The sequence below is a fragment of the Saccopteryx bilineata genome, chromosome 7 (genome assembly GCF_036850765.1).
Source record: "Saccopteryx bilineata isolate mSacBil1 chromosome 7, mSacBil1_pri_phased_curated, whole genome shotgun sequence".
Lineage (NCBI taxonomy): Eukaryota > Metazoa > Chordata > Mammalia > Chiroptera > Emballonuridae > Saccopteryx > Saccopteryx bilineata.
In genome coordinates this window covers 97004100-97018460 of record NC_089496.1, presented here as the reverse complement: position 1 = coordinate 97018460, position 14361 = coordinate 97004100, and the positions used below count along the sequence as shown (strand labels likewise).

Genomic DNA, 14361 nt, shown 5'->3' with positions numbered 1-14361 from the left:
ACACAGGTTATCAGACTCCCAGGAGACAGACAATTATTTATTAGTCTCTATTTGTCTATCACATGCACTGGAGTGTAGAACTGGATGCCATGATACTGCACTTTGGAAGCACCAAGCACAGTGCTTGTCTCCTGGCAGGTTATAGAAATTATTTAGTTGAGCTACATTTTCCAGCTGGTGGAAAGAACGAAAGAAAGTTGTATGCAAGGCTCTCAGACTCTTGGGAGTCAGGAAATACGGTAAGGATGGTCAGTTGTGATGAAGATAAGGAGGAGATGACAGAGGACACCATAAGGTTATTCTGGGTTCCTATAGAAATAAAACAAAGGCCACAGAAGCTCCCACTTGTCACCCATGGCCAGAACAGAGCAGTCCTCTATTTTAATATGGCAGTACCTTTATTCAAGCAGTCTTGCTAATGGCAATCAAGATACAGAGTAAAATATCACCAAACAGTACTTAATCCAAGTCCCCTTTCATTAGCTTTCGTTCGAATTTCTCAGCATGCCTCTCCCTCAGGACAGGTTTATCTTTCTAATTTTGCTGTGTTTAAATTTCCTTAGCAGACAGTGGAGTTGGATATTAGAGATATGGGGCCACGGGCATGTTGTACGAGAGAGTTACTTGGTAGGAACACTGGTAGGGACAATCCTCCAAGTAAGTACAGGATGCCCCAATCTGTAAAGAACTGAGAGTAGAATGTGTTTATTTACAAGGCTGCTTAGAAGGGACTTGGTTCCCTAAGCTCATGGAAAAAAGAAAAAGTTGGATCTGTACAAATTATAAGGACAAACACAAAAACATAAATGATCTTAAACATGGGGGGGAGGCTCAGTTGAAGGGGGGATGCACCAAAGACACATAACCCAAGTCAGATGCAATCCCACCTTGCTGAAGTTCGCTTTAAGACAACTAAATTTATAAAACCTGGTACTAGAATAGAAACTCCATAAGGAAAGAGACTATACTCTGGGACCTAGCACAGTGCCTGACATAAGTAACACGTGCTCCTTAAATACCAGTTTAATGAATTAATGAACTCACTGAATAAATTAGGGAGAATTCCTGGCATGCAACGTAATACTACATTTTATAAAAGTATTTGCCGCAAGGGCCTTTGAAAGAGAGTTCCTCTAATCTAAAAAATTTTTTTAAAGGATCTGAATTACATCTATTTCATGGAGATGTATTGCTCAAAGCAAAAGGCACCTGAACTTTCAAAATATTTCATAAGCAAGGGGCCCAGCACAGCATTCTGCTGAGATGAGGAAGCAAAGAAGGAACTTCCAGCTCAGGAGGGTGGCGGCAAATGCCCATTATTTTTGGCCAGAGAGATCAAGTCAGCTGTTGACAGCTTTAATACCTCCAGCCAGTCCACCCAGGGACAATGATATCAGACACAATTACTTCCCTTTAGCAGAAGAGCCAGAGAGCAGGTGTCTGTCCCTGCAGAACTAAAGCCTCTCTCTGGTGTGAGCCCAGAGCCCCACCCTCCACCTCCAGAAAGAGGCCCCTCTGGGAAGATTTGAATTCCTCCTCTTCAGTTAAGGCTTGGGTAGCCATCCTGTCACTGTCGCTGCCTTCTCACTCCCTAGCCCCAATATAAAAGAAAATATTTTTTTCTAAATGGGAAATTCAAATTAGCTTCATTTTGAAAGACTATTGAGAATGTTGCAATGACCTCTGCAATAACCGGACACACCCTAGAATCAGTAAACCAGGTTTGAGAAGTGCTGACTTTATGAGCACCTGACCTGTAAAACAGAAGCCCAGTATGGTGCTCTGCCTGGGACCCATTCTCTGGTCGGGCAGGAGAGAACACAGCCCAGAAGGACCTGGTTCTGACTGTGCTGTGTCCTCTTGAGAAGCCACTGTCCCTCTCTGAGCCTCAGCCTCCCCATCAGGATAGTGAGGAAGATGGATGCTCTGTGACCTCTGGGGCTCCTTCTGGCCCTGAAGCTCTGTCTTACCACCTGCCTCCTTTCAAATCAAAACCCAAAATGGAGCGGAAGGAAGAATGGGAAAGGGAAGAGAATAGTTCAGAAGACCAGACGTCAATAAACCTCCCTCCATTTCTGCCTGTTTCCTTCCTTCTGCAAGAGGATTCCCATTTCTCCCTAGGCTATTGCTTTTTTACTCCTTTTCCTTTCTCTTTTTAAACCCAAAAGCCACAAAAGCATAGCTCACCTTCCCTGAACAGGTCACTTGGAAGCCAGGGCAGCCAGGGGTTTGGTGTGTCAGACCTGGCATTCTGGTGGTATCTAAGTGAAGACCAGGCCAGGGCAACCATGTGCTCCTCCTCTAGAAACCCAGTTTAAATCAATATTTATCTAACTGTATTTATAGAAAGTGGTGGTGGTAGGGAGGAGGGGGTGGGGGAGAGAGACAGGGGGATCTAAAACAGAACAAGCCACAATGACTGATGCAAATCTTTGTGGCCAATTCGTTTCTGCAAGGCCGGGCTTTAAAAAAAAAAAAAGGCAAAAGACCCAGCTTTTGATGAACCTGCTGTTGGCTCCAGTGCCATAGCAACAGCCTCAAGTCCTCTAATATGTCCAGAGGACGGACTTGGGAAAGGCAGCAGGAGGCGGGTGGTGTTTCCTAGGAGCGTAAACTTGAGTTAGGGCCAGGAGCATTGAACAACTCTGAAAAACAAGAACACTTCCCTGGTTAGCTATTCTGTCTCCAGCCTCTTCTCAACCTTCTCTAAGCAGGGTGTGTGCAGGAAGATCCTGGACAATCAACAGAGTATTTCAAATACCAGCTCTGGTCCAGGTTGCTGGGTGACCTTGAGCAAGTCATTTCACCCCTCTGGACTTCATTCCTCGACTATAAAATTCATATCTGCATATACGGTTAAGACCTCAGGCTCATTCTGGAATCAGAGGCCTAGGTTTCAAACTCAGCTCTGCCACTTACTAATCATGTGATCTTTGGATAAGTTACCTAGAATCCCTGCTCCGCTGTAAATGGGTGTAACACAATTGCTTGTGCCATGGGGTTGTTGTAAAGATGGGAGGAGTAATGCATGTTTAGCCCCATACTTGGTATATGGTTAGGGCTCAATAAGTCGTAGCCAGGTTTGATACTATGTAATGCATACAACAGTAGTTGTTGCAGCAACATGCTGGCACCCTCTTCATTTCCTTCATTTTCACCTCCAGACTTTTGCTCAGCCATCCTCAGATAAATATCCCCATTTCTGGGTATGTTTTGGTCAGAGATAAAAGGTAGGTGAGCAGCCTTTGTTTTCCTTGCTGCTGATGGAACATCCTTTTCTGCCCAAACTAGGAATGCCTCAATTCAGCTTCTTCAACTTCCTAAGGCCCTGCTCCCTTTCCCTGGGTCCCCTCCACAGTCCCTGGGAGCTCCAGATTCAAAGAGCCACAATGGCATCCTTGAATGTCTATTTCTAGCACTTAACCAGTAGGCAGAGATCATATTTAAAACTAGAAAAGAGTTGAATCTGGGAACATAATTTAGGATGCAGAGGAAAGGAGCCTCATTTAAGAATGTCCTTTAGGCCTGACCTGTGGTGGCGCAGTGGATAAAGCGTTGACCTGGAAATGCTGAGGTTGCCGGTTCGAAACCCTGGGCTTGCCTGGTCAAGGCACATATGGGAGTTGATGCTTCCAGCTCTTCCCCCCTTCTCTCTCTGTGTCTCTCCTCTCTCTCTCTCTCTCTCTCTCTCTCTCTCTCTTTCTCTCTCTCTCTGTCTCTCCCTCTCCTCTCTAAAATGAATAAATAAATAAAAAAAGAATGTCCTTTATACAACTCCACCAAAAACAAATATCCCACTCCACCCCCAGCGTAAATCAACCCAGAGAGTTTTCAGGAAAAAAGCATTTGCATGTATGTAGTAGGTGCTCAATGCATATTTGTGGAATGAATGAATCCTAAGACACATGCCATGCAGAAGTGTGACCTGCTTGAACATTAGTTGCCATCAAAACCCTCAAATTTAGCATAAGTTGCCCTAGACCCCTGCTCTCTAAGCCAGTAACTAAGTCATTTTCAGAGTCACAGCTGAAATCAGTATGCACTTTCAGCTCTCCAGGCCTTACCTATTCTCTCCTTGCAGGCTCTGATCTTTACAGCTCAAGGGCAGTCTGCGTGGATTATGGGAGACATCCTCCCTCCTTGGAAGAGATCAGCATTTCCAACTCTTCTCCAAGTCTTCAGAAAGTCTGTCATGTGTCCCCTGGCCTAACCTGATCACTGTGCCATAGAAAATAAGTGAAAAATCCAACCAATCAAAGAATGTATATTAAGTGTCTACTATGTGCTCAGTGGTAGGTTATATGCAACAGTGGCATATACTGATAAACTGACCTTTTCCCTTAAGATGCTAATCATCTCCTTGTGCGGATAAGGCTAATGCACAGGAAGCAAGTAGAAAATGCTTGGTACTGATTAGCAAAGTGCAGAGAAGTAGCTATTTATTGAGCACCTACTTCCCAGGTACTTTAAATGGTTAAAGGGAGAGCTTCATTTAGCTGTTCAGCAATGATGTGAGGCTGGTGCTATTGTTACTTCCATTTTACAAAAAAAGGAAATGGAACCTCAGAGAGCTTAGGTAACTTGTGCCTAAGGTCACACAGCCAATAAGCAGTGAAGGAGGAATTTGTTCCCTGCTCTGGTGACTCTAAAGCTTTCATTCTCTTAACCACTCTGACTTAAAAAATAGCCAGGAGAAGCTTCCTGGAGGAGGCGGGAACTGACCTAGGTCTTAAAGGGTAGATAAGACGCACCTAACCCCAAGGGAGTAAGAGAATGAGGGCATTCTAACAGGGGGAAGAGTGTGTGTCAAGCACAGAGGCATGACTGGGAACTCTGCATGCTGGTGGACCTGCTGGACAGGAGCGGAGGAGACTGTCAGGAAGGCAGGGTGGGGCCAGCTGATACCACACCGCAGCAGCTTCCTCCATTAGGAGGAAAAGGCTTCTCCTTGGCCTGTTCATGCCCCTAGGAAAGTACCTCACCTCAAGCCCAGGTAATCCATTCCAGAGAGCAACCCATGGCTTCTAGTCCCATCTAATCATTCTCCAACTTAAGTAGTGTTCCTAAAGTCACCTTCCCCAGACACTGAGAAGCCCATTTCTGTCCTCCAGACCTTTATTTGTTACAGTAGTTTCCACTTGCCTACCAAACAGCTTTTATGCACACTACATTCCTTTGTGAATCCTTCTTTTTCTCTACAGTTTTAACATTTTCCAAAACAGAAAGCAAATACTTGTTTATAGGTCAGTCCTAATTTGCTACCCCTCCAGTGGACACCAAATGGATATAGGTGATGATACCAGAGGTTATTTATTTTTTTTTTTTTCTGAATTTGTGATGAAAGGGTCACAGCCTCCATGATTAATGTTTCTGGAGGCCGTTGAGATCCTTAACCTCAACTCATTCACATCAGATGGAACTTCAAAAGAATGTACCTGCACAGTCTAGGGCAGGGGTCCCCAAACTGCGGCCCCCTGAGGCCATTTATCCGCCCCCCCCCCGCCGCACTTCCGGAAGGGGCACCTCTTTCATTGGTGGTCAGTGAGAGGAGCACATTGACCATCTCATTAGCCAAAAGCAGGCCCATAGTTCCCATTGAAATACTGGTCAGTTTGTTGATTTAAATTTACTTGTTCTTTATTTTAAATATTGTATTTGTTCCGGTTTTGTTTTTTTACTTTAAAATAAGATATGTGCAGTGTGCAAAGGAATTTATTCATAGTTTTTTTTATAGTCCGGCCCTCCAACGGTCTGAGGACAGTGAACTGGCCCCCTGTGTAAAAAGTTTGGGGACCCCTGGTCTAGGGAATCCTTGCCTTGCACAGAGGCAATACTGGATGACTTAACTTGGATCCCCTCCCCCCAAGAAAACTCACCATATCTCCTGGGAATAATTCTCCTGTGGCCACAACTTGGTGAGCACTCCCAGTAGGGAAACCTCAACCAGGCAATGAAAAGAAGTTCCAGAGACAATGGAAAAAATAAGGCAAGCTCCTACCGAGTAAGTTCTTTGCAAACACAGTAAAAACGGAACGTGTGAACTCATAACCAGGGTCTATCATTGCATTTCGGGAAGGTCTTACAGAACTCGAAAAAAAGACTGGAATAGAGGCTCAACAGCCACCGCCAGGGAAAAGACCGTTCCTTTAAGAAGGGATTGTACCAGCTGGCCGCACTACAGCTCCCAGAGATTTCCTGGCTTGCCTCCTGGCCCCACCCTCTGTCTCTGGCCTCAGCAACGCGTGACGTCATAGGAAGTTGCAAGTGGCGATTGGCTGAACGACGCAGCTAGGTCAAGTCCAGTCAGAGGAAAGAAGTTTGTCTCCATGTGGAAACCATGTGTCTCTAGCTGGGAGGGGGAGGAGGAGGAGGCGGAGAAACTAAGATCAAGTGATTACAGGGGAACTGGCTGAACTGAAGGCGGGGAGGTTATGCACCTGAGCCGGCCAGAAATGCCCTTTGCAGTAGTGACCTAAAATGAAAACCCCAAAACTTGCCCAACAAACAAAACTTGAGCCCTCTCATTGTCATAATAATTAAAAAGCCAGGGACCCTGCTTCCTTCCAAAAACTGGGGATCTGGGAAATGCTGGAATCCTATTGGAACGCCCAGATCCCCATCCCTCCTCCCAGCAACTGAATGATGTAAGATTTTCGGAAAGCGGTGCTCTGAAGCAAAACAAGCCCCGCGCGCGCGGAGCGACCCGCAGTGCCCGAGCCGGGAGCACGCACGACCCGCCCCCCGACTCGCGTTATTGCTGTGCACACGCGGACCGCCGTGACGCGCGGGCATTGTGTGCAGCAAGCAGAAAACAACGGCGAGCGCCGCCAGCGCGAAGAAGCGCCCCCAATAAAATGAGGCAGATGTAGGGCCCGCGGTTTTCCGTACCCAGGCCGGGGGAGGAGGGAGTGGATAAAGTGGCCACCGAGGGTCGCTCCAGTTTGCAAGGGGGATAATAGAGGGCCCGGCAAAGGGTCGCCTGTAGTTTGCTGGAGGTCGCCCTCGCCTGTGCGAGCTGTTGGGGAGGGAGGCGAAGGCCTTGAGCGGGGTTCCCGTAGCCCAGCCGGGCACGTCGCTGAGTCCCACGCTCTCGGGGAAATCTGGGGGCCGTTGACATCACGTCATGCAGAGCCAAACAGCGGCGGCGAAAAGAGGCAAGAGCTAAAAATACTCCCGCGGAGAGCCGGCCGGAGGTTGGGGGTGGGGGTCAAGAGACTGATCACGCACTCGAAGTTGACTTTGGGGCGCTAAATTTCCGAGCCCCTCTCGGGGGCTGGCGGACGCCTCGGGAGAGGGACCGGGGGGGAAACAACTAGGCTCTCAGCCTCGGGAGCCCAGCACTGCTGCTGCTGTCCCGCCCCGTGCGGGGCAGCCGAGCCTGGCGCGCCCGGCCCTCTGCTTACGTGACTGGTGGCCACGCCGGAGCCCCGGCACGGGGTAAACAAGGAGGTGGAAACGGCCAGGGCGGCCGGGGTGTGGGTTGTGCTGGGGGAGGGGATGGGGGTGGCGGCGGAGGTCTCCGATTGTCTGCGGGTGCAAAGGGGTGACGGGACGAGGTGGAAGCTTCAGCAGCCTCCTTAGTACACCTTCCTGGGGGAGGGGGAGGCAAACCAGGTTTGCCACACACTTCCAAGGTGCCCTCATAAGGTGCCCCCCGCCGCAGGAGCCGGCGCCACAGGACAGACTCCAGAGAACCCGGGACCCGGGGGGGGGGGCAGTTAAAGAAATCACACCCCTCCCCCCTCCAACAAAAGCAAACACTCCAAACAAAACCACGTCTTCAATCCAGATCCCCACCAGCTCCGGCTTCTCAGAAACTACCCTCCTGACGAATGCACAACCACCACCCCCTTCGAATAATCACAATCTGATTCAGCTACACAGCCGGCGATGTGCCTTTCTCGAAACCCAGGCAGGCACTCTGGGGAAACAAGAGAGAAGAGAAAGAAAAGAACGCACCACAGACACCCCGACACAAATCCTTGTTTCTTTGCCTTACAGCTTCTGCACAATTGCGCTGCCAACACATGCTTACTTTAACCCTAGAGGCCTGGGGTTTCGGTCAGCTAAGGTGTTTTTGTGTTTGAGTGGTTGTTGTTGTGTTTGGGGAGGGGGGTTTACAAGATCTGACACGTTGCAATCGGACCATTTTCTCCCCTGGCTCATTGATCTTGCTACTTGTTCGGACAGATTAAACAGACTGGTTTTCTCTAGTCTGTCGTTCTATCTATTCCGGCCCCTTCCTCCTTCTCGCAGCTATTATATCTGAGGACCGTGCTGGAGACACTGCACACGCGTGCCCCCGTTAGGGCGCAGAGTCGACTGTCTGGGGAGGGCTGGGGGACCCGGCTGGCAGGGGCAAAAATGAAACAAACAAATACTAAAAGGAGGCCAGGCCGGGGTGGGGCTCCCAGCACCCCCCACCCCAACACATCGCTTTCTACCTGAGTCGAGGGTGGGAGAATGGGGGTGGACGGTGAAAATCGCCCAGAAAGGCGTTTGTCTTCCTAGTCCTGCGCGCTCGCTCGGGAGCGGTCTCCCAGAAAATAAAGAAGCCGCACACAACAGCCCACACCTTCTTCCCCAACTATTGTTTGCTGCGAGATCCCAAAGTTTCCTTCTAGCTGCGTCCCCCACCCCCTCCAAGTTCCCCCGTAGGACCGCGGGTCTCGGGCAAGCTGCTGGCGTTGCTTGGCCATGCCGGCCTGTTTCTTAGAGCGGGGGGGGGGGGGGGGGGGGGCGGTGGTGGCACCCCAGGGCAACAGAGGCGCAGGGGCACGGTACTGGAGGACGCGATGGCCTGAGCCCAGCTCTGCTGCGAGAGGGGAGGAAAAAGCAAAGTAGACAGGAGGGAGAAGCGGAGCCGAGCCAGCCAGAGCCCACGCCGTAAAGGGCTTTTGGTGGCTGCTGTTGTTATTGTTGTCCTGTGTGTCTGTGTGTTTTCTTTCCGAAACCGCTGAGCGCTGCCTACGGTTTCCAACTTTTGGCTTCTAATCCTCCCCACCCCACCCAGGAACGAGCGACAGAAAAACAACACTTGTCTGCCCGAGAAGGCTCCGGAAAAAAAAAAAAAAAAAAAAAAAAAAAAAAAAAAAAAAGGAAGAAAGGCGACCTCGAAGAGATGAGCTCTCGGCTCAGTTGTCAGAAAACAACAACACTCCCCTGCTCCACCGCCGGGCGTTCCTCCCAGCCTCCGGGAGACCGACAGACAGACGCACAGACAGACCCCCTCCCCCTCCCGCTCGTCTTTGTTACATCTTTAGGAGCTTTGTGCGTGCGTGTCCTTTCTCCCGTGTCATCGGCTTTACTGCCGAGTGCTGGATGTGTGTTGGGGGGAGGGGGACGCGGGCCGAGCAGGCAACAGGGGTCGCCCAAGTGGTAGAGGAAGAAAGAACCGGGAGCGGAGGAGGAGGGGGGCCCCCAAACTTACTTTTGTTTTCTTTCTCGATCTGCTCCAGGTAGCTGGCGGCCTCGAGCAGAATCTGCACGTTCTGCAGAAAAGTGTTGATGTGCTTCTCCATCGAGTTCTCGCTGGTGTTGAAAATGTCCGAGAAGGGGCACCTGAGCTTGGCCCCCGGGGGTTCCTCGGGCTGGGCAGGGGGCTGGGGCGCGGCCACGGCCGGGGACACCGCAGGGGCCGGCCCCGCGCCCTCGCAGCGCGCCTCCTTGCGTGGCCGCCCGCGTTTGCCCATGGAGGGACTGGGGTCCGCCGAGCCTGTCCTCTTCTAGGGCTGACGGCCGGGCTGAGCTCCGGGCCCCAGGGGAGACCCGGCTGGCTAGAGCGGAGGAGACGCCGAGGCGAAGAGGCGAAGAGGCGATCTGACTTCCCGAGCCTCACTGCGTGCACTTGTGTGCCTGAGTGTGAGTGTGTGTCGGTCTCGCTGTGGGTCTGTGTGTATGGGAGATTGAATGAACCTACAGGACAGACGGAGGCGCTCTGGCGACTGGGTCCTAGTGCGAGCCAGGCGCCAACCGACGGGTCAAAATAAAAGGTGGAGACAAGCGAGGCAGGGACAGCCCTGCACGTCCTCTTTCCAAATCTTACCACAGTGTAGAGCACTGTATTTTAACCAGAATGGAAAAAAATGTTCGATTCCTCTGATTGCACCTGCATGAAAACAAACTACTGAACTATTTTTTTCTTCATATAAAAATAACACCTCATAAAGCATCCAGCACAATGGTTGGCACGTCATAGGTCCCCAATAAATGGTAGCAACTATGACTTTTTTAAAAAGTTCAATAAAAGAAAGTCACATGTAATTTGAATTTCTCTCCCCCAATACACACACGGGGGTGGGGGTGGGGGAGCAAGGCCTTGTGTCTTCAAAGGGCCAAATGCAGTCTCCAGGCCAGCAAATCCCAGGTTACAGATTTACTCACTCTTTCCTTCTTCCTTCAAATGCAAAGTTCTTTTCCAGGAAGGGGAGGAGACGTGAGCATCTCTCTCCACACTCCTCTTCCCAGCCTTGGTCCAGCTGTGCAAAGCTCACATGAGGGTGCCATCACACCTGGTCTTGTTTTATTTGACAGAGAGGCAGAAGTGGCAGCCCAGGACCACCCCGCCCCAGCTGAATTCCACCTTTTGGTTCTGAAGACCCTTACCCAGTTGGCATTGTTTCCGCTGCTGCTGCTGCCGCCGCCACCCAGCCAGGGTCTGCAGGGACCCTGGATACTTTCTAGACCTAGGAAGTGCCATGGGGGTCAGGAATATCTGAAAGCCTCAAGAGTGCTATAGAGAAGGGTTCAAGTCCCACCTCTGCTGCATACAGACTGTGTGCGCTTGGGCAAGTCCTCTAATCTCTCTGGCTTAAGTCTCCCCACCTGTGAAACCTCTAATAAGAGTTTAGTCCTGATTAAATTATATCTGCACTAAGCACACTGTCTGGCCCAAAGTAAGATATTTTTCTTCCAATCCAGACCCAGATAAGAGCCTGGGTCCCTTACTTGTATCAGAGAGAATAACTTGCAGGAAACAAGATTCTTCTGCACTTTGTTGGAAAACATAGTTGCAACAAGCCCATCTAACTGTTGTCACCTTGGGAGTTTTCCTCCAGGGGAACCATTTTCATAGAAGACACCTAAATGCTGCCCCCTAGAGTTGTGCTACCTAGCCACCCTGCTCAGAGGCAGCTTCATACATGTTTGTCACAAAAACTCTTACTGGAAACAGAAACTTTTTGAAAAAAGGTGAGAAGGTGCATTTCTTTGTAAAACACTCACTAATAAAAATTTAGAGTACACACACCCTCACGGTGCCTTCAAAAAGTCTTTTGTACTTTCAGAACGCAGCAAGCCCTCAAATAAGGTCATTTCATTATAATGTTACTGAGCTGCTGTAGGAACTTAACTCTTGTTAATATCAATTAGCTAATGGAAAAATTGGTTTTGTTAGACTCCTTTTGCTTAAAGTTGTAGAACCTATCTACGTGAGGACTTACTGTATTCTAACAACAGGCTGCTGACAGGAACAATCAGTAATTGACATGTTGGAGCCAATGTATTCCTTAGAGCTGCAGATAAAAGTTCACCTTCCATTGTCACAATTACTCACTTCTTTGTTCCTGTCAGAACCACAACCTGACTTATTCACGTTTAAAGGTCTAAAAATATCTAAAGGATCTAGGAAGGTATAGTTTCAAATGAGTTTTACCTAATTCTATTTTGCAAAAACTGGTACTTGTGTGAGATAGTCCTGATCTCCCCGGCTCCAAATGAAAGATGATAGCGAGACAACGAACCAGGGAATCCCAGACCCCAAACACCTTGGTCCTTCTAACTCTGGGTTGGAGGCCTGGGCCAATGTGCACATATGCAGCCCTGTGATTTACATGTGTACACACACACAAACACACACTCGAGGCAGGCACACCCATACGAGGGCAGGGGTGGTAGGGTGTTTTGTAATTATTTATTTTTTTCTTATTTCATCTCTCATAGATCTGTGAGCTTCAGAAAGCCCAGTGGGAATCTTCAAGCTGGGCCATGGATCTGACCAAAGCCAAAATAAACAATAGCTTGAAGAAAATCTACAAAAAAGTGCTGATTTGCACTATTCCCACAGTCGGCCACAGCCCCCACCATCATTCTCATGGAAAACACCACTGCTGGGGCCAAATCAAGTTTTCTCCCCATCATAGGGGCATTGTTTTTTGTTATTATGTGACTTCTTAGCATCAGACAATGGCACCACAAGAGACATAGCGAAGGCAGGAGAAATGCTTTTTTGTTTGACAAAGTCTGTGCTACTGTGCCCTCAAGTCTCACATATAGTTTAGCTGCATGTATTCATTTTGGTGACATGTATGTGGAATGATGAATGTGCCAAGCTAAAGCCCCTTTCTTATTTTTTCAGTGTCCACCAAGTATTAAATCACGTTAGCTTCATATTGAGAACAATATGTCCCTTCTCCCCCACTATTCCCAATTAACAGATTTCTCTAATAAAGTTGGTCTCAACAGAAAGAGTGGTGGTTCAGGGGTTATATCACGGTACAGGCATCCAGGACGCTGGGTTACAAGCTCAGCTCCATTCCCGATTAGCTTTGCTTCCCAGGAGGAGCCATTCAAACCCTTTGCACCTCACTTCCTCTGGGGCTTTGACTCCACAAATAAACAAGTCTCTTCGGAAACTGGCTGAGAATTTCTGCAGAGAACAGGTAGGGGATGAGAAGGCAGGCAGCCAGCCTGATAAAAGTGTGTGCACCGTTTGAAAGGAAAGCTGCGACTCTGCAGCGCCAGGCAAGGCCAGCCACGATGCTCCTAAAGGCCCAGGGTATCTTGGGTGCCCGCTTAGCATGGGTCTGATCTTTCCAACCTTCTTTTTCTTTGTTCAGTTATTTGCTTATTTGGTAATATTCTCCCCATCGACCTTGTTTGCATATTAAAGCAAGAGCATTTTCTCTTTTTTATTTGCCCCTCTTTCCCTAGACATTCTCTATTCCCAGATCAAAGGGGTCGTTCTGTCTGTAATTGTGTCTTCAGGTGCACAGAGACTGGTTAACGACTGAGATGGCGCTAGGTGAGGTGCCCCCAGATGTCCCCATCCTGCAGTCGGATGGGATGTCCTTCTCGTCCTGGCTCTGCTCTTCCTCCTCACCTGTCTCCCCTCACTAGTCTGTTCTGCCTACATCTGTCCCTCCAATGTCTAGCTTTTCTTTGGACCTCGTCAGCATGGCCAGGTCAGGTTCTTCCCAGCTCTTTGACCTGTGGTCTTTGTACTCAGGCTTGGTAGATACCATCGAGAGATCTTGTGTCCCCTGCGTTGTTAACTTGAGTCCTAATCACCAGCCCTCTCACAGCCAAGCGTCTCCTGGGCACCTTTCCCTTTGGAAAGGGATCATCCAGCAGCAGGCTGAGGAGCGGGCAGAGGGTTCCCTCTCTCCTTGGAGTCGTCATCTTGTCTTCACCTATTAGAAGAGAGCGGTGGCTTCAAGGAAAGCCCAGGACTGGAGAGCCAGGAGCTGTAAGACACAAGTAGCATGGCAGGAACAAGAACTGTGGGACTGCCTCTCCCAGTGGCTCTGGCACAGCCTTAAAAGTGCTGACCAGGCCTCCTCAACCACTCCCCAGGCTCCCACCCCCACCCACACCCACACACTCACTAGCGGGTGTAGACATGGGCAGAGGATAAATAGCCTCCACCCTACACTGAAGCTTGCCCGGGTGTCACCTGCTCCTGAGCCATTATCTCTGCTCTTCTGGACTCTGCCCTCCCTCCTCCTGGACCTCTGAGGTTGGCAGGCCCTTCCTGTCTCAGCCAACTCCTGGGCTTCTTTACAACACCCAGTACTTACAGGGTTCATTAGACTATGAGCTCATCAAGGACAGGAAGCACGCCTCACCTCCCCCCCCCCCCCCCGGCATTCCCAGCCCCTGGCACCTGGCACAGCACATACATGACCCAAAACAGGGGCTTGGGCTGAAGTTATGAGGGTCAAAGGCATGAATGTCCCGTCCTGTCTGGCCAGACTCTTGGTGCTGGCCCGTCACGGTTTCCTTGCTCCAGAGGGGCAAGAAGAGGCATTTAACACTGTCTGCAGAACTATTTCTGAGTCACCACATTAAAGTTTAAATATCAAGATGCTGTCTCCGTGGAGAAGCCAGAAACCCATTGAGCCAGATGGTTGAAGTTCCCTTCCCAAAAAGTACAGAGACTCAGCCACCCTTTCCCTGTTCCTACTGCTCTACAGATCTGGTGACATGATAGGTCTTCTCTGTAATAAGATGCCTCTGATGGAGAATTTTCAAAAATCACCACGCAATGAAGGCAGTGGCCTGAGATTAAGGTGGGAGTCATACACAGCTAACTTCTCTTATTACATTTTCCCACTCTGGGGTGTCTTCTATTTCTATTTATTT

At 49.4% G+C, this 14361-nt stretch overlaps 1 protein-coding gene across 1 annotated transcript in view; it reads right to left on the bottom strand.

Moving 5' to 3' along the window:
* Positions 1 to 9905, bottom strand: part of MXI1 (MAX interactor 1, dimerization protein) — a 100551-nt gene extending 90646 nt beyond the window's left edge. Inside the window, exon 1 of the mRNA XM_066239851.1 lies at positions 9431 to 9905. Within this exon, the coding sequence (XP_066095948.1) occupies positions 9431 to 9692 (262 nt within the window). The 5' untranslated portion in view covers positions 9693 to 9905. The remainder of the gene's footprint in view (positions 1 to 9430) is intronic.
* Between the last annotated feature and the right edge of the window lie 4456 nt (positions 9906 to 14361).